General features: G+C 46.2%; 8 protein-coding genes across 8 annotated transcripts; 3 read left to right on the plus strand and 5 right to left on the minus strand.

Annotated features, from left to right (window-relative positions):
* Positions 1-571: 571 nt before the first annotated feature.
* On the minus strand, positions 572-3,954 carry BHQ10_000689 (uncharacterized protein; the record flags this gene model as incomplete). Its single annotated transcript, XM_040879525.1, has 6 exons — positions 572-1,873; positions 1,928-2,166; positions 2,224-2,332; positions 2,383-2,515; positions 2,874-3,156; positions 3,216-3,954. The coding sequence occupies 6 exons, from the start codon at positions 3,952-3,954 to the stop codon at positions 572-574; spliced, it is 2,805 nt and encodes a 934-aa protein (XP_040729194.1).
* Positions 3,955-5,521: 1,567 nt separating this feature from the next.
* Positions 5,522-6,343, minus strand: BHQ10_000690 (uncharacterized protein; the record flags this gene model as incomplete). Its single annotated transcript, XM_040879537.1, has 1 exon — positions 5,522-6,343. One exon carries the CDS (start codon positions 6,341-6,343, stop codon positions 5,522-5,524), a length of 822 nt encoding a protein of 273 aa, XP_040729195.1.
* A 449-nt stretch (positions 6,344-6,792) lies between these two features.
* BHQ10_000691 (uncharacterized protein) lies at positions 6,793-9,725 on the minus strand (the record flags this gene model as incomplete). Its single annotated transcript, XM_040879548.1, has 4 exons — positions 6,793-7,416; positions 7,466-8,780; positions 8,930-9,423; positions 9,486-9,725. 4 exons carry the CDS (start codon positions 9,723-9,725, stop codon positions 6,793-6,795), a joined length of 2,673 nt encoding a protein of 890 aa, XP_040729196.1.
* A 436-nt stretch (positions 9,726-10,161) lies between these two features.
* BHQ10_000692 (uncharacterized protein) lies at positions 10,162-12,822 on the plus strand (the record flags this gene model as incomplete). The annotated part of the gene is made up of 1 exon (XM_040879559.1): positions 10,162-12,822. One exon carries the CDS (start codon positions 10,162-10,164, stop codon positions 12,820-12,822), a length of 2,661 nt encoding a protein of 886 aa, XP_040729197.1.
* Positions 12,823-13,168: 346 nt separating this feature from the next.
* BHQ10_000693 (uncharacterized protein) lies at positions 13,169-14,676 on the plus strand (the record flags this gene model as incomplete). The annotated part of the gene is made up of 4 exons (XM_040879570.1): positions 13,169-13,291; positions 13,352-14,136; positions 14,189-14,319; positions 14,384-14,676. 4 exons carry the CDS (start codon positions 13,169-13,171, stop codon positions 14,674-14,676), a joined length of 1,332 nt encoding a protein of 443 aa, XP_040729198.1.
* A 2,581-nt stretch (positions 14,677-17,257) lies between these two features.
* Positions 17,258-19,224, minus strand: BHQ10_000694 (uncharacterized protein; the record flags this gene model as incomplete). The annotated part of the gene is made up of 8 exons (XM_040879580.1): positions 17,258-17,290; positions 17,354-17,449; positions 17,513-17,666; positions 17,724-17,840; positions 17,894-18,016; positions 18,074-18,192; positions 18,252-18,941; positions 19,000-19,224. The coding sequence occupies 8 exons, from the start codon at positions 19,222-19,224 to the stop codon at positions 17,258-17,260; spliced, it is 1,557 nt and encodes a 518-aa protein (XP_040729199.1).
* Positions 19,225-19,683: 459 nt separating this feature from the next.
* On the plus strand, positions 19,684-21,197 carry BHQ10_000695 (uncharacterized protein; the record flags this gene model as incomplete). The annotated part of the gene is made up of 5 exons (XM_040879591.1): positions 19,684-19,782; positions 19,844-20,021; positions 20,091-20,667; positions 20,727-20,870; positions 20,933-21,197. 5 exons carry the CDS (start codon positions 19,684-19,686, stop codon positions 21,195-21,197), a joined length of 1,263 nt encoding a protein of 420 aa, XP_040729200.1.
* A 120-nt stretch (positions 21,198-21,317) lies between these two features.
* On the minus strand, positions 21,318-21,914 carry BHQ10_000696 (uncharacterized protein; the record flags this gene model as incomplete). The annotated part of the gene is made up of 3 exons (XM_040879602.1): positions 21,318-21,365; positions 21,427-21,705; positions 21,771-21,914. 3 exons carry the CDS (start codon positions 21,912-21,914, stop codon positions 21,318-21,320), a joined length of 471 nt encoding a protein of 156 aa, XP_040729201.1.
* Positions 21,915-22,937: the final 1,023 nt, after the last annotated feature.

Genomic DNA, 22,937 nt, shown 5'->3' on the forward strand with positions numbered 1-22,937 from the left:
CATGAAAAACGGCAAGCCGAAAACAGGGACCGCCCCAATATATATCTTCTTCATATTTTTCCAGGAGGAGCCTTGGTAACATCCACTTGACACTCTAATCAGAATCATACGTACGAGACCCATATCCCGTTGGACTTCGGCGTAACCGTCACCATCAAATATCAAGTCAGACATCCACTCACGCCATTCGGCCCGATCAGTCATCTTCCGACCCTCTATTAATATCGTAATTTTAGCCGTCTTGGCCCTCTTCTATTCGTATCAGGGTTGGTGTAGATCGTGTAAACACGTATCATTCGACAGATTCGACAACACGTTGTTTTAGTTAGGTCCACAGCGTGATCCATCGGAAAGGGAAAAATTAGGGCTTAGTACGGCCGTAAGACAGTTGAGGGGGATATCCGGGCCAATCAGAGCTGATTCGAGACCAGTTGAGCCGAGGTACTTTGCTGTTCGTATAAATGATTACCGTGATCACGAAAAACGAAGAAATTTAGTCTGATATTTTGTGTTATTGTGTGCTGGCAAGCTAACTCATAGATGCCATGTTTATGATCGGTGGTTACTCATATCACGACTCCGGCCGAAGAGCATCCTCGCCCAAATCCAGTCCCATTCCCAGCGCAATTTTCCGGATTAGTGCACGTTTAATAAACGCTTCTCGGGCCAAGCTACGCGTATGACGTGACCAGGTGTCCGCTCCAATCACTCCCTTGACCAACGCCGCTTGTAGTGCGTAGATGGCTTGTTGGATTCCTCGCTCGTCGGCTACCAAATCGTATAGTTGTTTTCCGACCACAGTCGGAGCCACGAGCACGTCGTCTATGGCGGGTAGTCCACTTGCTGTTGTAGTTCCTGTTCCATTTTGATCGGTTCGAGCCTTGGCATCTGCTATTACTGCATCTGCGCGATGGAGCGACTGCTGAAGGATACTTATGTTGGATTGTATCGTTACTTTAAACTGGTTCAAGGTCGCTAGTTCGCCTTGTAGAGTCATCATGGCAGAACTCAAAGCCTGAGACTGTGACTGCAAAGAAGTTACGGCAGAATGGGACTGCGATACATTTCCTTGTAGATTCTCGGTCAATGTTCGGGAGAGCGTGTGGATAAGAGCATCCTTCTCGGGATTTGGTGGTACAGGCGGTGGAGGGCCCGTTGGCGTGATAGATGGTAGCTCGACATCAAATGGTGAGGTGAGTAAGTCAGGGGTCTGCGGCTTGGGKGGTTTCGGTGCAGTCATTGCTTGTGGAGGAGTTTGATAGGGCGGTTGCTGGTTTTGATGAGCAGGATATGGAACGGGTGCTTGGTGTGGATATTGCTGCTGATGCACATTCTGCTGGTAGCCATGTGCAGATTGTGGCGTCGAATACTGTCGAGGACTTTGTATTTGATGGTGCGGATAAGCACCATGGCTTTGTACAGACACAGGGGAAGTATTTGCATACGGATCTTGTTGGTAATGCGGATTGACAGGCGCCGGTTGCGTTCGCAAACTGCTGGACCGATTTAATTGAGCAGTAGCTGCATTTATAGGAGTCCTCCATTCTTGAATATGCCCGTTCTGCGGCTTTGGAGGTAACGGAGGGATCGCTGGTCCGGGTGTGTGAGCTGTAGGCGGAGAATGTACTCGCGCTGTCTGGCCAGGCTTTGGAGGCAACTGGGGCGGTCTTGGAGGTGTTTGTTGATGTTGTCTAGAAGGTGGTTCGACAGGTCTAGGAGACGTAGAAAGCTCTGGAGGAAGCGGAGGGACCGGAGGAGGACCCGATCGTGGGGTTTCGGGTTGCGGTGGTCGTGACTGAGGTCGTCCTTTAACCGGGGGCTCTTTGGAAAAGATATCACGTAGAACACCAAACAATTCGACGATTGAGGATCGCTAATCAAATCAGCCACACTTCCCGTAACAACACGCAGCCTCGATGCTACTCACATCCCATGCTTCATGCCAATGCGCCAAATAGTGATGATATACTCGACCCTCCAGCGTGACGTGCTGACCAGATCGGACTACCATATCCGGGGTTGGAGTAACGTAAACTATCGGAGCCTCAAGAGGATATGTGCTGGGAATCCATGTGTCTATCGGGATATTGTACGAATTGCCGCGGAAGGAGACCGGTAAGGTCCCGACGAGGTGAAGGAGAAGCGACGGCGTGCCATTTTCGTATGCTAGGCAGCTGTTTAGTAGAGTAGATATACCACAGAGTTCTGTATCTGTTCACTCACTGTATACATCTGTCCGAGGTCCAAAGGATGGGTATTGCGCCAGCGCTCGAGCGACGTCATGGTATGTGCGATTGGGATCACGGTAGGTCTGTTTGGGATCATGATGGTTCTAGCAAGAGTCAGATTATTGTTGGAGTAGCTAATCAAGAAAGTGAATACCTTTGTAAGCACATTCCAAAGCCATGTTAACGTGGATTGCGGCACAGCCGCCATATTGCCAGAGACGCACTGGTTGTACGAGGATGAATTGGAGAAGTCACGGTTGTTGACATGCGAGCAGCTTCCCCGCTGCCTAACGCATTGCCTGAACTTTAAGGCTACGAGGCATGAGCTTGGCGCCTTTGTCACGAGTCAGAATTCAACTTCATTCTTCAACCATTTATTTCGGGGAATGAAAGTCTCGTTACATCTTCATGCTTTCGATTCATGAAACACAATTTAATGATTGATACTAACTAATGTTATGAGGTGATATTACCAGAACATCAGCCAACGATCCCCGAGCTGCTGTTATGGATCCAGTCTCCGTGAAGAGAACTCGAAAAAGAACAGGAATTAAGGTATTTCTAAAACGAAACTTGAACAAAGCAAATGAGTATCTCGGTCAAGGGCTGATTGAGTCCTCTAGACGAGTACCAACAGTCACAGACTTAGCCATCTCCAACCCCTGAAAATTCACCGTAGAGGGAAATGTGATGGTCTCGCTGGTCGATGCCGACTTCTTTCGGTCAGAGCCCACACTACCGAGTCGCGATGTCGACAGTTTGTTCCAGAGAGGCATACCAGATTCGGCATCATGTACTGCTGCATGACCAGGCAGTGCAGTGGCGGCCCACAGGGTTGTCACGGGCAGCGAGACCACCACGAAGGTGACAATGTCGTTGTTGATATGGTGGATGTTGACAGACGAAAATTGCAAGATTGAGAAGACAGCTGCGACTGAAGTTAGCAAGGCTCATGTGGAACTATGTGGAATGAAGTGGAGAACTTACCAGGCACAATCATTGTTTGACAGCTCATGATGAAGATGATCTGCATAGGACTGAATTGATGAACGCCGAGCTGCTTGCGACGATAAATGGTGTATCCCAGCTTGCAAATGAGGACTACGCTGAAGTAGATAATGCTAGTTGTGGTCAAGATGGTATTCAATTTCTGGAGCCAGATGTCACTGTTGAATGGCTTGTTTTTGACGATGAGCATACTTTCCAACACCATCTGAGCCATGCGGAACCCAATGCTAGAAACAGCAAGCCCAATCGAGACGACGAGGATGGAATTCTTTTGCCAGCACGACATGTTGGTGGATACGACTCTGGTCTGCACGACAAGCGAAGCTTCCATGACAACTTGTAGCAGGGCATCCATGACTGAAACCAGAACGCTGTTCGCAAAATCGCCTTGAGTCACGCGAGAGATGTCCCCGGTGAAATAAGCAAAAGTCTCAAACCAGGCGCTGGTGTAAATCAGAACCTCGCAGATAAGACGAAACATGTTCAGGAGCAGGGCAGTGACGTTCAAGCAAAAGACGACGGAGGAACGCTTCTTGGACCTGGTCAATAGGCACAAGAGCACAAAGGTGACGATGGTAGCGCCGAGTTGGCAGCCATAGTTGATACAGCTGACCACGCCTTCCTGGACATAGTCGTCGAAATAAGGGAGGGGAATGTCCATGGTGCTACCGTCGCTGGCAGTCAAGGTGATGTTCTGCTCATAAGGGTCGAATGGCATTCTGTTTCAATTCGTCCCAAGTTGATGAAGGGGGCAGTCAAGTCTTGAATTCAGATATTGCGATGAAGCCGACGAAGCTGTCGAAGTGGATAAGAAAGATGGCAATGAAAGTACGAGAGGAAGTATTCTGTGAGATGAGTATCTACAGAGTGAAGGAAGGAAGAAAGAAAGATGAGAAGCAGTTACACGGATCGGCGACGTTGTGCTCTTTATATACCCATGGAGAAAGTGGTGTTCCTGTACCTGAGTATCATGATAATACTTGAGGTAGAACAACCTATTGCATCACTTCTATATTCATAGTTACTGGGAAGGTGGGAGACACAATATATGAAATGTCAAACGGTGGCGGCGAGCAGAAGAACATCAACCTTCAATACGACACAAAATGGGATGACGAACAATATGTACGATATGAGAAGCGATGTACATGGATAATATACAAAAATGATGAATCATATATTTCTACAGTAATATCAACTAATATGAATCCGATCTTTGCCGCTTTGAGAGTGGCCTATTGTTGTTGGGAGTTTGCTGCAGAGAACAATACTAAGGAGCGGTCCCTGGACAATACTAAGCATTGGCCGCAACAGTTGTACAAATCACATGTATGTATGGATGTATAACAAGTAATACAGGTCCACAATTATGTGGCCCACCTGACGAATATGGAGAATATAAAGGTAATATGCATTCGTCAGGTTTTAATATTGTCTTGATTTGTGCTTTTTGCGGTATTTTCAGATAGGCTGGACACCAGACCAATTATGAAGCCTTGATTATCAACGTATCTGGCGGCCTCCAGATAATCAGGGCCTAGGCTAGAAATTGACAATCAATTTGCCTACCTCGCAGGTTGTTAAAAGGGTGAATGTACTGAGGTATTTGGTAAATGTACTGTAGATGTTGAGTGCACGATGCAACAGGTTGTGTACGAATATATCGACAAAGACAAGTATATCCACTGCGGACTCAGCTAGGACAACTGGAGCTCTTCAGAAATTTTTCAGTAAGGTAATATCAGTTAGCACGAAGCTTATGAAGGCGTGGGTGTAACATTTATACATTGTAGCCCTAATTTCCGGATTCGGCCCGGCCAACCGAGTAGACCCAATATTGAACATAAGGGGGGGGGGAAGGTTAGTATAAACTGCGAAATATCTATCCAGAAAATTGAGGGAGTTGACACCAAGAGATTGCTTAAATTCTATTTGGCCTGTCACAAAACTTTCCTCCATGTCAGCTAATAGGAAGCATATCGAACGCTGCGAAGTTTCGTAAATACTCCCTAAGTACTATCTAAGTGTCCAGAGTATGTAATCAATCTCCTTTTGAGTAGGAAAACAGCAAAGCTTGACGTACTGCTGGAAGTAGAGAGACACTGGACCAACTTGGAACAGAATGGGGATCACGTTTAGACGAGACAAAACTGTTGTGGTAATCTGCCTAATCATATTGATCTTGCATAGAAATGTCATTTTAGCAATGCAAAGACCCACCATCCGTGGAGAGTTTAGGTATGTTCCATAAAATGACAGTATTATGGAAGATAGATGATATTACCCTAGAATGAGATACAGTATTCATATTCTCCCACAATCGACGCCTCAAAGCTAATCTGCTCTTCTAAATCCTCCTCGAGCTCCTCCTTCGTAGCCTCAACTACAACAAGAGGAAGTTCCGCATGAGTACCATCGCCGGTTAGAAAAGCCCCTTTATCGCTGAAAAGCTCCACCTCAACACCCGCCCGCTTCGTTCTAATAATCGAAAGACGATAGGCAAAAACGATACCCGGAGCAGTCTCGTACGAGTCTGTAACCCTTCGCTCGCTAGAGCCACTTAGATCAGAGCCAGCTTCAATAGGAGCAGTACCTCCAGTAGGCAGTGCTGAGCCTGATACCTCCCCGCTAAAGTTACTTGCTACCTCTTTCATCACCTTAAAAGAATCTTTTGCAATGCGGAGGCCTGTAACTATGTAGACTGACTTCTTGCCAAAAAGTCCGCTATCGATATATTTTTTAACATCATGGAGCGCAGTGATTGCAGCTGCCGTTGAGACCGTCAATGGTCCAGTAAAAGAGTGAATTTCGTGATCAACAGCGCTATAGCTCTCAACGAAGCTATGGCCGGCCGTGGTGCTCACAGATGCCGATGCCATTTCGAGGAATTTAGTCCAAACATTCAGTGAACCTGATCGGGAGGTGGATCTTTCGTGAGAATGATTGGACTCCATAATAATGCTCTCTTCTGGGAGAACGATGCCAGTGTCGCTGGGGAGAGACGCTAAAACTAAAGTTGGTCGTGATGGATGCTCTAGAACGGTACCTAGTTTGATGGGTCCTTCAGATGTGAAGGTAAAATCGGGAGGAAGGAACCAGGTAGGCATTGTTTTCTGTTCGCATATTATGGTGATTCGCCTACTGTTTGAATAGTAAGATCAGGAGTGTTTAGGTAGAGTCAAGTTCCTCAATAGGTTATTTCTATTTCCAGTATGCAGATACCCCGCGACTGACAGATTGACGAGGCTGTGAACTGATTCGTCCGCTGGTTTTTCATTATTTGCTACTTTAGAGGCTACGTAAACAGTCGTATTAACCCGTTTGAAGAGGCAATCCGATATTTCAATGAAATACATGTAATCAAAGGTATACGTAGCCATTTATTGACGGATATGGCTCATGCATGTGGTCCGATAGCACCGATTGCTCAAGCGTCTCAAGATGCACCTGTCAACTCTAAATTATGAATGATTATAGGATTTTCTAATCACTCCTACCCAACATCTTCCATCTCTAAAAGCGACACCTGGATATATCGGGGTTTCAAGGGGCAAGACTACTCTGCAAGCGCCTTACAGATCGCAAGGAAAACCTCCTTATCTTTAGACTTGTCACTCCAGAAACGAATAGGGTTCACAAAATCTCCCCGATGGTCTGTATTCTGCGACATCACTCGCAACATGTTCGTCATTCCCTTGGGAGTCCTGAGCTTCTCTAAGATTTCTTCAAAGAGGGTTGCTTGAATCAGAGCGGGAAGCGCAGCAGAGTATGAAAGCATCATCGCAACAATTCCCGCGGCGACGGCAGTGGAAACTGAAGTTCCGGGGCTGAAGTCTCCTAAAGGGAAAAATTGCTTCATCTCGGCATAAATCAATTCCGGAATATTGTCGCCGTAGGTCCCCAGGACTCGCGGTCCATCTCCTGATCTTGTTGGGTTTGATCTGAGAAATGCTCCTTGATGATCCGTGGCATAGATTGGGATAACATCAGGGTGTCGGGCAGGGAACGCTTCTCCACGATCACTTGACGAGTTTCCGGCACTGCCGAGGAATATTATTGGTTTCTCACTTTTCCTCATAACACTTTCGATAGCGCTAGAGATGGCCACACTCGGCTTCGGGAAGCTGAAGGACATGGACACCACATCAGCCTTCCAGGTAAAACCAGCATGTTTGATTGCCTGTGCTGAAATAAGAATTAATTATCAAAGAAACTGAAAGGAAACTAACCTGAACAACGTTATCTTCGCTCAGTTCTAATTGGTCCTGTGCAACCGCAATGCGAGCAATGTAAAGATCGACGATAGGAGCGACCTGTAGCAGAAGACATGCCATGAAAGTTCCATGTCCGAATGTATCGACTGAAATCTGAGAGTCAGCAGCAAAGTCTTTCCAGTCCTTGAAGCAGTCCGAGATTGTGGCATTCTGAAAAATTGGAATGTCTCGATTGCAGCCCGTGTCAAGAATTGCCACACGAATCCGTGTGGTGACTTTTGCTAGCCGTTGACATCGAAGTACATAGCCAGAAATTACCTTCAAGCGATCAATCCAAGAACCTGCTTGAGAAACAGAGTTAGTAGTGTCAAAAGCGGGATCTTTCACCGAGGTCCAAAATGCTCGAGTTGTTTCATCTTCAAGAACAGTCGACTTGGGTCGCTGTAGATTTTGAACTGTAATCAATGGAACCTCCCTTGAAGCTTCAAAGCCAACATTAGCAAGCCAGCACAATGGGGCAACGACCTTTCGGTACAAAGCAATCCGCCTCTCTTTCGGAATAGACGTGTTTGCGGTGAGTGGCTGTTTAGATATTGAGTGAAACCGTCTCCGCCGTCTTTTTTGGGTCTTGTGCATATCGTCGAAATTCCTAGAATCCATACATTTTTCAACCGCTTCAACGAACACATCTTTGTAGGAAAAATCGGTCCACGATATTTTCTTGAACTCATTCAAACGCATCTGGGCCTTGGAGTGCGCCTTATTCGTGTGTGCGACAAGGCTGAGATTCGACGTTTCAAACGGTTCGATTCCAAGAGACTTTCCGAGACCGATTTCCAGAAGAATGATGCCTAGAAACAGAATCCGAGGGTATCGGTGAGTATAGTCGCCTGTTTCCAGGTATTCCGCTAGTGATTGGTCCTGTTGATGGAAAGGAATTGAGACATAAGCTCGGAGTGGTATCTGATTCTTATTATGATTGTCGAGCGGCATGAACCAAATGCTATCGCTAGTCCATCTTGCATGCATCAAATTAAAGTCATAGAACTGCCAGCACGACCGAGAAATTGCATACGCCAGGGTGATTTTGTGCTCCACACTAAGGTTGCAGTGATGCAGAATGTAGGACAGTTGCACACCATCGCCGGGGGATATAAAATAACGAAGGAATTCAGGGTCACGGAATTTGTGAAGTTGATGATTCATGTCCAACCGAAGGCGGATCCTGTTATAAGATTTTTCCTCGAGCATTTGACAAACAGCGCCCTGGGTTATTGGAATAAGGTCCATGTCATGGTCAGTCTCGTCATTCGAATTCATGGAATGATCGCTACAGTCATGACAGTTACGATTGTCATCACCCTTCATACGTCTATGATTACCTATTAGACATACCGTAGATGACTTCAGATTTTTGCATCCGTACCTGGTTGTTGTTGGGACAGGTAGGTAGGCGAATCAATGTTGAGATGAACTCACAGGGGAATATAGAGAGATATATCTTGCCAAAGTGTCATTCCTTGGGAAGCGATCATAAGTTCAACCTCAGCAAATCGCTCATCTGCCAGCACTCCATTACTGAGAGATATTCTGGTATGATGCCACTTGGCCATGTCTCTATACTTTACAGCGTGAGACTCAGGATAACAGGTTGAGTGTTCTTTCAATGCGTCGATGAGATATCGATTGACATGATCAGGGTATTCATCCCCATTCCGAGGACTGAGATATTGGCTAGAGACTGCAGACTCATCGGCATCGTTTTGATCGATTCGATCGAGTTCGACGGATAAGTTTTCGAGTCGTTGCGAATATCGCCTAATCAGACTTCGTCCTTGAAGTAAAAATTTTGAGATCGAATTAATCATTTCATCTTGAACGGGCTGATGACGAAATTTTCGAGACAATTCCGTATAGAGATATTGGGCACTAGTTTCTTTGGGATTATGGTATGAGGAGGATGACAGTGGCCACTGACTCAGTCTGTCAGACAATATCCTAGTCACCTATATACTAGAATTTGGGAGGAACATACCGTGCAAATATTGAAAATATCCCTTAAAACCAAATCACATTGCCTCTGGATCTCCGAGGTAAGATGATAGAGCGACTGGCGCTTGAAAGCCTCTGCAACGAGATGAAGATGAATGGCGATGTTAGCGCCCTCGCTAGAAGGTGGTTTGCTTGTCCTGGCGACTTCGAATATCGGCTTCCAGACCTCTTCAGCGACCGGACTCAGAAGCTCGGAACTCAATGCACGATTCTTTATAGCCATTGCCAGAACGGCGATAGGCTAAAATGTGCATGATCGAGAATTCGAAGTGAACCAGGTCGCGATCGTGCCTGTAGCAGACAAGGCTGAAGCTGCTGGTGTCTGCCCCGCGTGACCATGCATGTTGCATTAGTCATCGATCGCTAGGTCCGTTACTCATGAGCGATGTTGAGCCGTCCAACATTCAATTCAGATTGTTTGTGGTATGGCCCTATGATTCATCCGCCTAAGATCGTTATACCGCCGCCAGTCCCGATGTTTTGAAGCGTCCGCAACCCTCACTTCTCGATCTAAGTATTCATGTGTAGAGGCCCGCCTGCTTGAGTCTGATACCAGAGGGGGAATTTAATGTAGCAAACGTTCGGCGGCCCCTGCCCTGTTCACTAAAGGGTCCAGTTAGCCACATGACAGAGCGAAGTCACTCAAGGCTCTAGCCAGGATGGCTTCGAGGCGTGTCGAAGAAGCATCCACCATCAAAGCTACGAAGTCATGCTTCGAGCACTTCACGCATTGTATTCGTGAGCTCGAAGGAGCCCAGAACACGCACATCAAAAATCGCTGTGCCGACTTCAAGCTCTGGGCTGACAGTGTCGGAGCCGGTGCACAAGGACAGGCGTCGCTAGATTGGAGATTCCACGACCGACCAGACGATATATTCTTGGTCCAAGGACTTCTAGGAATGCTAGAAGAATTTCTCAAAGAGTGCTCTGCTGTATTAGAAGATCAAAAAGAGGTTGAGAAGGTTCTTCACAAGATTGATTCAATTATGCATGATCTAATATCCATGGGCGTCGCTATTCGCCGAAGTGGTCGAAAATCTCGACTCCACAAAGCCGATAGCTCGTTTGATCGTGATCGGAAAAAGTATTGCGATCTACAAACACATCTTGCTATTGTGATCGTATCGAGACCGAGTGAAGGACCGAGATCACTCTCTGAGTCCGATAGCTTCGCTGATATAAAACTTTCGCCAATACAGAACCGCTTGATCGAGGCCAATCTAAGACGTCGACACCGATTCATGGAAGCACAGAGACATTCAAACTTGCTAAAAAGTCCAACTCTGGGAATATTCGAGAGCCCTTCTTTACAAGAAGTTAGTGATATCCTTGCCACTGTTGGCGCCGATAGTTCTTTAGAGCATGAAACCCATCCAAACGAACCTGCGTTAAGGCAATTGCTACCGGTCACAGCTGCCAGAGCAGAAACACTGACAATGTCTGGGACTATTGCATCGGCACCAGAAACGGACTTCAAAGGGCTTCAGCACGACGGCCATGCTGGCTCGACAGCTACCCGCATCACAGCAATCACGGCTGCTGCCAGGTATCCGAAAGCGAAGACCTTGGGAACCCAACACTTTTCTTTCAAGTGTCCGTGCTGTTGTCAAGCTATCCCAGCCAAAGAAGCAGAAGAAAATCGATTTAGAAAACATCTTGCAAGTGACATTTGCCCCTACACCTGCATTTTCGACAACTGCCCTACGCCTTACGAACTCTTTGTTACCCAAAAGGAATGGAAAGAACATTTCATGCATGTCCACCCACCCAAATTTCAATGCTTCTATTGCAGCAAAGCACCTTTAAGCTCGCTAGCAGAAATAATGAATCACATTGAGATCGATCATCCTAGTATATCTGATGATGAGCTTGCTGATGCCTTGGCCGAGTCACCTATTCATGTCATGGGAATCACACAATGTCCACTCTGCGATTCTGAAGGGTCTCCAGACTCTCCGGATTTGATTGAGCATGTCCTTGAACACATTCACGACTTTTCCTTACGGTCACTGCCTTGGCCTAAGGACCCGGTTCCGCATCTCAATAAGGCCGTTGGGACCTTCAACATAGCCGTCCAGAACGTCGGTACGATTATTGAATGGGCCGAAGAATCTTCTCCTGAGAATGAGTGCCAACTGCAACTCTGTGGTATAGATATGAAATCGTTAACAGAAGAGGAGGTTGCATACAACGAATCTCAATTAGATTACTTTGATCAGAACGACTACTTCATGGAGGAGTCAAGTGACGGTCGTTTGAGTTCCCTATCTGGACAGTCCTACTTGTCTCGCTCTGAAAGCCAGCACTCTAGTATTCGAGGTGACGATCGCCAGAACGCCTCGCACGACAGTGCCGAATACCTACATGACGGCGCGACTATCAGGTCAGCCGAGGACTTTGCGACCCGACTTTCGGTCATTGATACAGAGTCAGCGTCTATTCAGGATCAAGAACGCTTATCACGGACTAGTGCAAGTCGATTACCAGTTTTCGGAGAAAACGACAGCCGGACAGTTTTGAAGCCCGAGTACGTAATCGGGCAAGTCTTTAGCAATCCAAGGCCAAAGGAATCATTTGTTCGATCTGGGTTATCCAAGGCACTTAGATTTATACAACCACCACCACAACCACCGGTCGATTCAATGCCCTGGCTCGTACCGCCATTTGACCGCCATTTGACCCTTATATTAAATATAATTCGTGGCGTGGAGATATACATCCAAGAAACAACGAGGAGCATGATTCAATTCAGGGAACTAGCATCTTGTATCGAAGGCTGCATCGATGTAGCACAGTCCAGCTACACCGAAATGGAGGAAACCTGGTATCAGCTTTGTGTACAAATACGAGACATCACGAATCATGATATCGAAGAATTTGGGAAACGCATCCGCAAAGATGTAATTAACCCTATGCGCACCGTATTTAACCTTTTGAAGGGTGCACAAAAAGTCATGAATGAACGAGAGAGGCGGCTAACTGATTGGATCCAATTCATGGAGATAAAGCGACGCGGCGACCTACCTGACAAGAAGATTACCGAGAAGGGAGAAAAGTTCATAGTCCTGAATAATGCGCTGATAGTCGGGCTTCCAAAACTTTTTCGCCTCGTGGAGGACTTAATGCAAACTTGCTTGAAAATATTTGTGGCTATTCAGCAGGAATGGTATCTAACAATTCATCGAAAGTTATGTTCCCTCGTCGCTGACATCCCGTGGGACTTTTCTGAAGTTGTGCGCAGTTGGTCAGCCAGGTTTGGCACTGTCAATGCACAGATTGAATCCCTGAGGCTGTTCGAAAATCTGTTCAAACAGATTTAATAATCCGTTCCTAGTCCTCGGCCTATTGATCATGGACAAAATCAATGAAAGTGAGATGGGAACTAGATCCTAGACAACCGAACTTCTTCCAATTTTTACCAGTAGGTAGAAAATAATTCAGCAAGAGTTCTCAGCAAGATCTCTGAAGAAGTGGGTACAACACTTACAGTATAGAACTAATGTGTAGCCCTATCTTTCCCATTCGGCCCGGCCGATGCCGAACAGACCGAATGTAGAAAATCATTTATAGAAGTCCAGAAGCATTATGACATCGAATTTCTGATTGTTTTCATCTATCAAACAGCGCTTAAAAGAAAAAACGAGTAGCTTAGAAAAAATTCCCATCATGACCGCAGCAGACTTTGCTTCAACATCAACGTTAAGCGCTGCTGAGAAGGATAATCTTGCAGCGCAAATCAGAGCAGCAATCGACGCAAAAGCCAGTGAATTATGGAAAATAAATCAACAGGTGTGCACTCCCTACGCGTATCTCTAGTGGAGTATGTTGACCAATTGGGTATCCTGTCAGATACATCAAAACCCAGAACTTGGTTTCGAAGAGTTCAAAGCACACGACAACATTACGAACATGCTTGAATCCCTCGGCTTCCAGGTAACACGACACGCCTACGGATTAGACACTGCCTTCGTTGCTGAATATGGCCAAGGAGGGCGAGTGGTCGCTTTCAACGCCGAATACGATGCTCTTCCAGGAATTGGACATGCATGCGGGCACAATCTGATTGCTATGATGTCTATCGCCGCGTTCATTGGCGTCGCCGAGAATCTGAAGAAGCTACAACAAACCACAGGCCAAGTTGTTCCTGGTCGTGTACGTCTGATCGGAACACCTGCTGAAGAAGGTTTCGGTGGGAAAATACTAATAATCAATGCGGGCGCCTACAAGGACGTTGACGCTTGTTTGATGACGCATCCGGGCCCATTCACCGAGTGTCCTGGATTTACTGGAGATGCATACATGCCGACACTAGCAAGTTTGAAGCTCAGCGTTGAGTATACCGGAAAGACCGCGCATGCTGCGATGGCCCCGTGGGAAGGAGTGAATGCGCTGGATGCTGCCGTCCTGGCCTATAACGGTATCGGCATATTGAGACAGCAGATTCACCCTTCGAATAGGGTACATTGTATTGTTTCAAAGGGAGGCGATAGGCCAAATATAATACCCGGAAATGCGGCATTGGATTGCTATATCAGATCACCCAGTGTCAAGATTGCTGAGGAGCTCCTTGAAAGAATAAAGAATTGCTTTGAAGGAGCTGCGCTGCAGGCTGGATGTACCATGGATCTGAAAATGTGAGGTTATACTCATGCTTTATTTGAAATATACTGAGCTTTGAAATAATAGGAAGAACACGTATGCGGACTTGAGACCTAACAAGGCTCTAGCGGTAGTATACGCACAGAACATGGCGAATCTGGGCTCGCAAGTGCGATGTGATCTTAGCTCAGCCGGTGTTCCTGGCTCGACGGACCAAGGTGTGTAAACTTCCTGATGCAATGAAGAACCCTGAAAGATTGTTGAAATTTGACCGCCGATCAGGAAACGTGACATATGTATGCCCTGCCTTCCAAGCATATGTAGGTGTCCCAGCACAGCCAGGCTGTAATAACCATACACCTGGCTTTACAGCGGTTGCTGGTACGAGAGAATCGCATGATCTCTGCTTGCAGGCAGCAAAAGGAATGGCAATCACAGGCTGGAATATCCTTACGGATGAGGTGGTTGCAGAGCGCATCTGGGCTGATTTTGAGGAGGATAAAGCAGTGAGAGATGTGGATTCGCACACTGGCATGGATCGAAGGATATTGTCAGGGAATGCTGGGTTTTGTTAGAAATAGCATACTTAAATAGTGCATTGGGCGCGAACAGCGTGCTACCATTTGACGGCAGTTTTGTCAACGAAAACAAATGCACATTTCGCTCTATACACAACCCCCGATACATGGCTCTTCTACACAACAATGTACCAATACCAATATTTCCGATATCCTGCAAACTACAATGTCTCATTTCTACAAGTTCACAGTCTGTAGCAACCTCGATCTAGACCGCAAACTCTCCCCCTTCCATATGAAAACAAACGGTATTACAGACATCAACGCACTCAGACCACCAAGTAAACTACACGCCCCTGAAATCCCCAAACGAGCAAACATCGGAGCCGTTGCAAGTGGCAGAATTGTAGCTAGTAAAGATCGAGAGCAGCTCGATGCTGCGTTGGCTGACGCTGCATACGATTTGTAGGAATCTGTCATGTAGTTTCTATCATCATGAATGTCAGATGCGAGTAAGATGCGACTTGGCGAGCCAAAGCAAAGAAGTAGTAGGTAACCGTACAATAGCGATATAAAAGTGCACATAAACCCCATTCCAAACGGTATACCAGCAAGCATAGGCACCACGAAAGACACCTCTATTCTAGCAGACCAGCCGAGCCAGAAAAGCGAAATGACGAAAAGTGGCCCACCCAGACATGCGAGTGGTAGACGATAGTATTCGGCCGCATTAGGTTTCTGCTGCTTGGTCAATAATTGATCATCCATCTGACGACGACGAAGCCAGATCTCATTATATCCCCAATAGACTGGAAGTGTCAAGAGGCACCCAGCGGCAATCGTAAGCTGAACCAAGCCACATTTACCAGGCGATAGATCATATAGCTGCACGAAGATGATTGGAAATGCCTGAAATGACATGTAATAGATCGAGTAACACAATGCTAAGTATCCCGAGCAAGCGCTGACTATGGGCTCGGTCACTAGTAGGTAAAGCGGCCTCAGTAGTACTCGGGTGATTGTCTCGCTCCAGTTACGCTTTGACTTGGATTTCGTCGTCGGCAGTCGCAAAGTAGAGGCTTCTTCAGTATTTTCGTGTAAGGTGATGAGGTTTTTCGGATTAGTCTCCGAGAGAAAAACGATCGGGATGCATGAAACTCCAGCGAAAATGAGGGCAAACCAAAAGGACCATCGCCATCCTAATGCCGGCGAGACGAATCCAGATACTATAGGCCCTAACATGGGACCGAATCCGGTCACCTTTCATCTTTTGTTAGATATTAATCAATACCATATTTAGGGGAGGATTACAATACATACCGCCATGAAGATAGCTATACTCCACCCTCTAGACGCCGGGTCATGATATATATCCGCCAAAATACCCGGGGCAATCGCAACGAACGAACTTGCAAAAGCTCCAGATAAAAGTCGGAAAGCCAGAAATGCTCCCCAGCTCTGTGCTAAAGCACACGACATGGTGAATAAGGTGAAGAGAACGAAGTTGACGATGGTGATGTATTTTCGGCCATACTCTTCGCTCAGGGGAGCCCATACTATGGGACCTGTGGGAGAATTCTATTAGTCTAAATTGCTTTTAGATAGGACAATAAGATGATACCGAGAACATAACCTATTCGGAATCATCATCAGCACGCGCTCAAGCCATCTTATCAACGGTAGGAATATACCAATCAAGAACATGGACATTGGTAGAACCTTCAACGATTCCGACCTGATGCCAAAGTCCTCTGCAATATACGTTATAGCATTACTCGTCAGAGAACTTCCCATGCTACTATTCAACACGCCCATCATAATGATGACCACCGTGAAAAGCTTCTTTACCTAGAAAGTCTTTTGAGCCTCGTACCATGATAGTTTGTCTCGCTTTCTTGGAGAAAAACTCACTACCGACCAATCATTTGGCCTTTGAAGTCTGTGGGCCAGGGTTGTCTCGTTGTCTTTTGACATCAGTTGAACCTGGTTGAAGGGCCTCTTTTCCAACATCTTGTGCGCGTGTTGACCGGTAATTTGACAACGATTATCGCTGAGCAGACATGTTGTTCTGATGATATATAGAATAAATGAAATCAGTATATTACAAAAGCTACTGCGAGATGCAATGACTCTATTTACTAGTCGATTAGCCCTAAAATATCTAAGTAAGCGTTCGGCCCGACCGACCGAATATACCGATATGTACATTTTCAGATTTTCAAGGGCTAGCCATTTTAAACGCGCGAATTTCAAGAGTTTCTCTATTAATCACATGATTCTTAGCTGTTTTGCACTCTTGAAGTTTTGCCATAATTGTAAAGTAATACATCAGTCTCATAGCATTTTATTCGTTACAAGTCTCCCGACAATTCTTAGGTCGCCTAGTTAGGCCGTACGTACAAGCAGGGTTCAAACTTCGACTTCCAAGAATATCAAAAGGTCAAAAGTAGTAAAAGTATGCTGCTTATGTGGGTTCGTGGTGAAATCTAATGTGAAAACTACAATGGCCTTAATGATCAACGAATGATGTGTAGCATTTGGTGACCGAAAGTCAGAAAGATATAGTTTGTAGTGTCATATTGATCTCCAAAATGTAGCTCTTGTCGTTACAACAAGTTGGTCCGTTCTTCATCCACCATTAAAGCACATACCTGAAGTGCTTGTTTTGAATCTGAGAAACGAGAAACTGTCAGCACCATAGCCAAGGTCTTCCCGCATCCTATGAAATACTCACATCTGTCAAATCAGACAACCCCAGAGCGATTCTGTCTTCATGTCCATTTTGGCCAGGTCCTTCGCCGTAATTGCCTTCTTCGTAGAGGCGGTCTCTCTATAATCACACATTCAGGGATCAGTAAAATCACAAACTTCGGGGAGATACGGGACCAGTCACCTTGCGGTTCTCGCGCAGATTGACAATATACATCACGGCTACGATGAAAATTTGCACAACAAAGCAGATGATCCATGATACGAAACCGGATTTGTAACGGGGAGCTTCGCGGGCGAAAAATAATTGGGGACCGATGAGGTTGCCGACGCAGTAGCTAGACGTATTCTATTAGATATCTGTAATCTCAAATTGACTCAAAATGATTGCTCACCTCACGAAAAATGCAGTATTGTAGATTGTCTTCTTGGTTCGTCCGGCAACATTTGACTGTACAAGGCTGATCGAGAGAACGAATGTAGTGCTGAAGCCTACTAGAAGGTAATAACCACTGGTACTCTATTAGCATCAGTGGCTCTTCAAGAGCTAGCGGTATTGACTCACAGTAGTCGGCCGACACGATTTGAATCAGGGAGGGCGTAAATCAACGAGGCTCCCAAAAGGGCAACCAAGAGTCCACCTATCATCAAGAAGTGCCGGATTCCTTTTATCTTCATGGCCAAGTAACTACGCGAAATTATGGTCAGCTATATCCGTGTCTGTTTATGGGAGGTATAAGTGTACCCAGATATCCAAAGGCCCAAGACCTGAGAAGCACCCGACGGCATTCCAAGCAAGGTAGACTGAAACTTGGTGAAGCCGAAGCTGTTGACGATCAACGGTGCAAAGGCAGATACGCCTCCCTAAAAGAAGCAGCCAACTAATCAGTCTCCTGAAGTTAATGACAACGAAGGCAACGTACATTAGGAATAGTATTGGCGAGCGTAAGTAAATTCATCAACCAAAACCGCGGATCAACAAACGCCTCCTTGACCTGCTCCCATTTCCACACCTTGGTATCGATMCCCGTCTCATTTTCAGCCAGCCGCAACACAGCAATAGCCTTTTCCCTTTGCGTCAACCATCTCGCGTTTGTAGGATTAGAGGGAGTCAAGAGCGTAAAAACCACACCCCACACAATCGTTAAAGACCCGAAAATGATAAAGGGAAATTTCCAAGCGGGGATAGCAGCGTTAATGTAACCAATTGCGTAACCAATCAGGCCGCCGAAGATATTAGCCACGCCGTTCATGGAGAACCAAATGCAAGTTCTTAGAGGCTGTTCACTCCTCTTGTAGAACATCGTTGTCAGAAGAACAAAGCAAGGACTCACTCCGGCCTCGAGGATTCCAAGGAACAGTCGAGCTGTTAAGAGGCCGGCAAAATCGTTGGCGGCTGTCATACAGAGTAGAACCACACCCCAAAGAGTGATGAAGATACCACAGGTGCGCGCAATATCGAATTTCTGGAAAAGGATATTGCTGGGTAGTTCGCCGACCATGTATCCGAGATAGAAGACAGTGGTGAGCCAGGAATATTGGTCACCGACGAGATGGGCATCGGTCCGCATGCCCCAGAGCGCGGCATAGGAGACGCAAGACTTGTCTAGGAACTGTTGCGAAAGATTAGACACGTATGCTAAAGGGGGGAGTGCATAAGTAGAAACTCACTTGAATAACATATGTCACTGCTAGTAAAGGCAGTAAGAAGAGGTCGATTTTCCAAACAACCTTTCTTGCCTCAGCGCTATCATAGTTCAGTTCATCCACCATGCCATTCAGGACGGTGACCCCAACGTCCGTATCCTCGAACTTCTTCATGTCACCATGGACTGTACCAAGATCAATAGTAGACTGGACATCCTGTCCTGCAGCCACATTGGTAATCTGCGACATGTTTCAAGCAAAAGTGCCAGCTAGACGTATATACAGAATGGATTACGTGCTCTGTGTAGGTCCACATTAGGCATACTCTCGGTACGGGCATGCCCTGTATAAAATATTACTCAACATCACAAAGTCAATGCTGAGACTGTTATCTCCTCTGAGGCCACATGATGTGGTGATTGAAGTCTAAAACGTTCGCCCAGAAGGAAAATGATAACGATTCTAACTTTCACACGGCTTCGGTCGGGCCGGTCATGAGGGCCGACCGAAGCCGGTGATGGGTTTTGTGCCCTAGGTTTAAGGCACTCCTACTGGTAGCTCATATGGGTTCAGAATCATTAAGGATATTTTCAAAGATATACTCAGATGTTCTAAATGTCCAATTAGAATAGAAGATTGATGGTCTTTTTGTGCAAAGATCTGGTGTGTAATCGGAAGCTAAAAGGAAGAACTATACGGAAAACGATCATGTCGGAAGATTTAGCCTTGCAGTCTGCAGATATTATTGCAGAAGTCAGTGCAGCTATCGACAATGCCTCGGAAGAGTTACGTCGTTTGAGTCTGGAGGTAGACCTGTTTCTCTCTGTTTTGAGTGCTAACCTCCTGCTGACGTGTTGCCGAATCGTAGATTTTCAATAACCCCGAGCTGATTTTCCGCGAAGTCAAAGCATGCAAGTTATTATCTGACTGGTGCGAGAGTCGGGGTTGGTCGGTGAAACGAGGTGCCTATGGCCTAGAGACTGCGTTTGAAGCTCGTTTCTCTACGGGCTCGGGTGGTCGAACCGTTTGCTTTAATGCGGAATACGGTAGGCCCGGTGGACATAGATAGCCCTGGTTTGAGACGGAGATGATTGACAATTATGTTTCATGAGCAGATGCACTGCCCGGCCTCGGCCACGCATGCGGCCACAACCTCATCGCAACATCCTCTGTAGCATCCGCCATCGCCGTCGAAACCATAATGAAACGTCACTCTATTAACGGCACCGTCATCCTAATGGGAACACCTGCCGAAGAATCCGGCGGCGGAAAATGGATCATGGCTAATCATGGTGCTTGGAAGGGCGTTGATGCCTGTGTTATGACGCACGGAATGCCGACTTTCAGTACCCCGTTATGTCTGACAAAAGCATCCTGGAAGATACGCGCAAAATTCCATGGTCTCGCGGCGCATGCTGCGACAGCGCCGTGGAAGGGATGCAATGCATGCGACGCCATTGTAAATGCGTATACGGCAATTTCGATGCTGAGGCAACATCTTGAAAAGGGACAGAGTATACAGGCGTGTATTTTGGAAGCTGGGAAAGCGTCAAATATCGTCCCGGAATATGCCGAGGGGCTTTTCAGTATTCGTGCACCTACCATGAAGAAACTAGATGAACTGAAGGCTAGGTTTGAGCCGATCTTTGGAGCGGCTGCTGACGCGACAGGGTGCACAGTGGAGTTGGAATGGTGAGTGGTATGCATGAGTGTGTAAGAAAGGGCTTCAGGACTGATATTATGGTGGATAGGACTGCATTGTACGAAGATGTGGTATCCAACAATACTCTAGCCGAACAGTATCGACAATACATGTTGCGTCACCTAGGCTTAACGCCGGAACAAATGCCGACTCTCGCAGAGTCTCGGATAGCTCATGATCAACCAGGATGCTCGTAAGTTTTCCACCCCCTCTTTGACATGTGCACTTGATTCTAATCGGCCCTCTCTTGAGTAGTGACTTTGGAAGTTGCTCCTACATCTGCCCCGGCATTCAACCGATGTTTGAGATCAAAGCCACCGACTTCCCACACTCGATCGGCTTTCGAGACGCGGCGTCTGGAGACTTTGCTCATCAGGAAGCTCTTCGAGCGGGTAAAGCCAATGCTCTGATTTGCTTAGACGTCTTGACGAATGACGGTTTTGCGGAGGTCATGAGAGATGAGTTCATTGAGGCTATGAAGGAGCGAGGTCGATGGGGTGAATCTGGAGAGAGCTTGTAGCTTTTGCATCCTTGGGATGTGGCGAATATCCCCGTATATTAGAAATGAAGTAGACCGAAAGAATGAGTTAATGGGGAAAAGTTCAATTTTATTTGTTTTATTATACAATTATATTATACCTTAATCAAGTGGAAGCGTGCCCAATGCTGGAAAATCATCATCCCAAACCTGAATGTTCCGTCAGCCAAATTCGGCTTTCCACAAGAGGGAGTACTCCGAATATACATACCATCTCATCGAAAAAGGACGGAATATCAAACAACGTCGGAAACGGCGCCTCCGAGTTGGTGAATACCTCTGGGCTGACGACTGTCTGTGTCAGAGCAGCTAATCTTTCTCCATCTGTTCGCAACTCATTTGCAGCATCAATAGCGCCGGCTTGCTCAAACATTCGCGCTGCTTGTTGCAGCATTACCAATAATCGTTTGCAGTCGACGAATTCGTGAGCGATGGGAAGGGCTTTGAGAATGAAGCCTATGGCGTAGTATGTAGGTGTTCCATTGTAATCCTATTTTCGGTAATTTGTTCATTTCAGTAAAAAGCTTCGAAGAAATTAAAGGCTTTGTAGCATACCATGGTATAGTGAAATGACTGTCGGAATGTCTCAGACTCGAATTGGGTCTGTATAATCAAACTAGCACTATCGAGAGCTCGTTGTATGAAGCCCAATCGAATTGGATCTGACATGAGATCATCGGCCAATTCGACCCCGTGCATTGCCAGGCCGTTTATATAGCTTTCAAGGAAACGTTAATCCCCCAAAACCGGCTAAAATAAAAGACGGAACATTCTTACAGTTTCATAAAAGCAAACGGCACCATGAACCGATTCCTATCCTGCTTGTTGGGAAAGGACTGATATAAAGGATCCGTGCTATTGACAACCTGATGAAACCATCGATCAATCTCTTCATCCTGAGAGACAAGATAGTCCGCCACTTCTTGAGGAAATGGACATATTTGTAATTGTGATTTATGTAGTTGGCCTTTGACATTACCTGTATACGTGACATGTGAGAAGAATAAAAACACCATAAAGGACAAATTAGAGACTCACCAGTTATAGTAAACCCATCGATGTAAGCACAAATTCGATTGTCCACAGGATGGTGATGTGGAGAGGTGAGAAGCCTTTTAGAATGTGGCAAATAAATTCTCATCCTATTTACGACGTAAGGACGACTGATGTTGATTCTATGTCTTATCAACTCTCTGTGACTGGAAAGAAGGTCGTTGCAACTCACTGTAAATCGAGGCAGCATAGTGTGAACCACCCCCTCGCACGACTGACGAGATCCTCTGTGTGCTCAACGCTCTCTTCGCCTAGCCGTAATGCGGCTTCATGTAATTTCATTTCCCCCGCGATAGAAGCAACATAACCCAAAAGACGTAGACGACCAGTCCAGACCGTGTAAAGTAAAATAGCATACAGAGTCAAGAAATCCGGTGTAGATCCTTGGAATGTAGTTGTAATCACTTGATCGATTTTTGCAAGAAATTGCAGATACTTCTCAGGCTTTATTGCTCTAGAGGCAATAGCACATATCACGGTCGACATGAGTGAATGCTCTCTTATCAAGGCTGGTGGTGAAAATATTTGTTCGTCCACAACGGAGACAGTCGTGCTGCAATGGGCCATGAAAAAGGAGTAGAGCTCGTCCCATTCTTGATGTGGTACTTCAGTTTGACCTGACTTGATGCTCTGCGCAGAATTTTCTGAATTTGGAGAGATGATTTGCGG

The sequence above is a fragment of the Talaromyces amestolkiae genome (assembly GCF_001896365.1).
Source record: "Talaromyces amestolkiae strain CIB chromosome Unknown scaffold1.1, whole genome shotgun sequence".
Lineage (NCBI taxonomy): Eukaryota > Fungi > Ascomycota > Eurotiomycetes > Eurotiales > Trichocomaceae > Talaromyces > Talaromyces amestolkiae.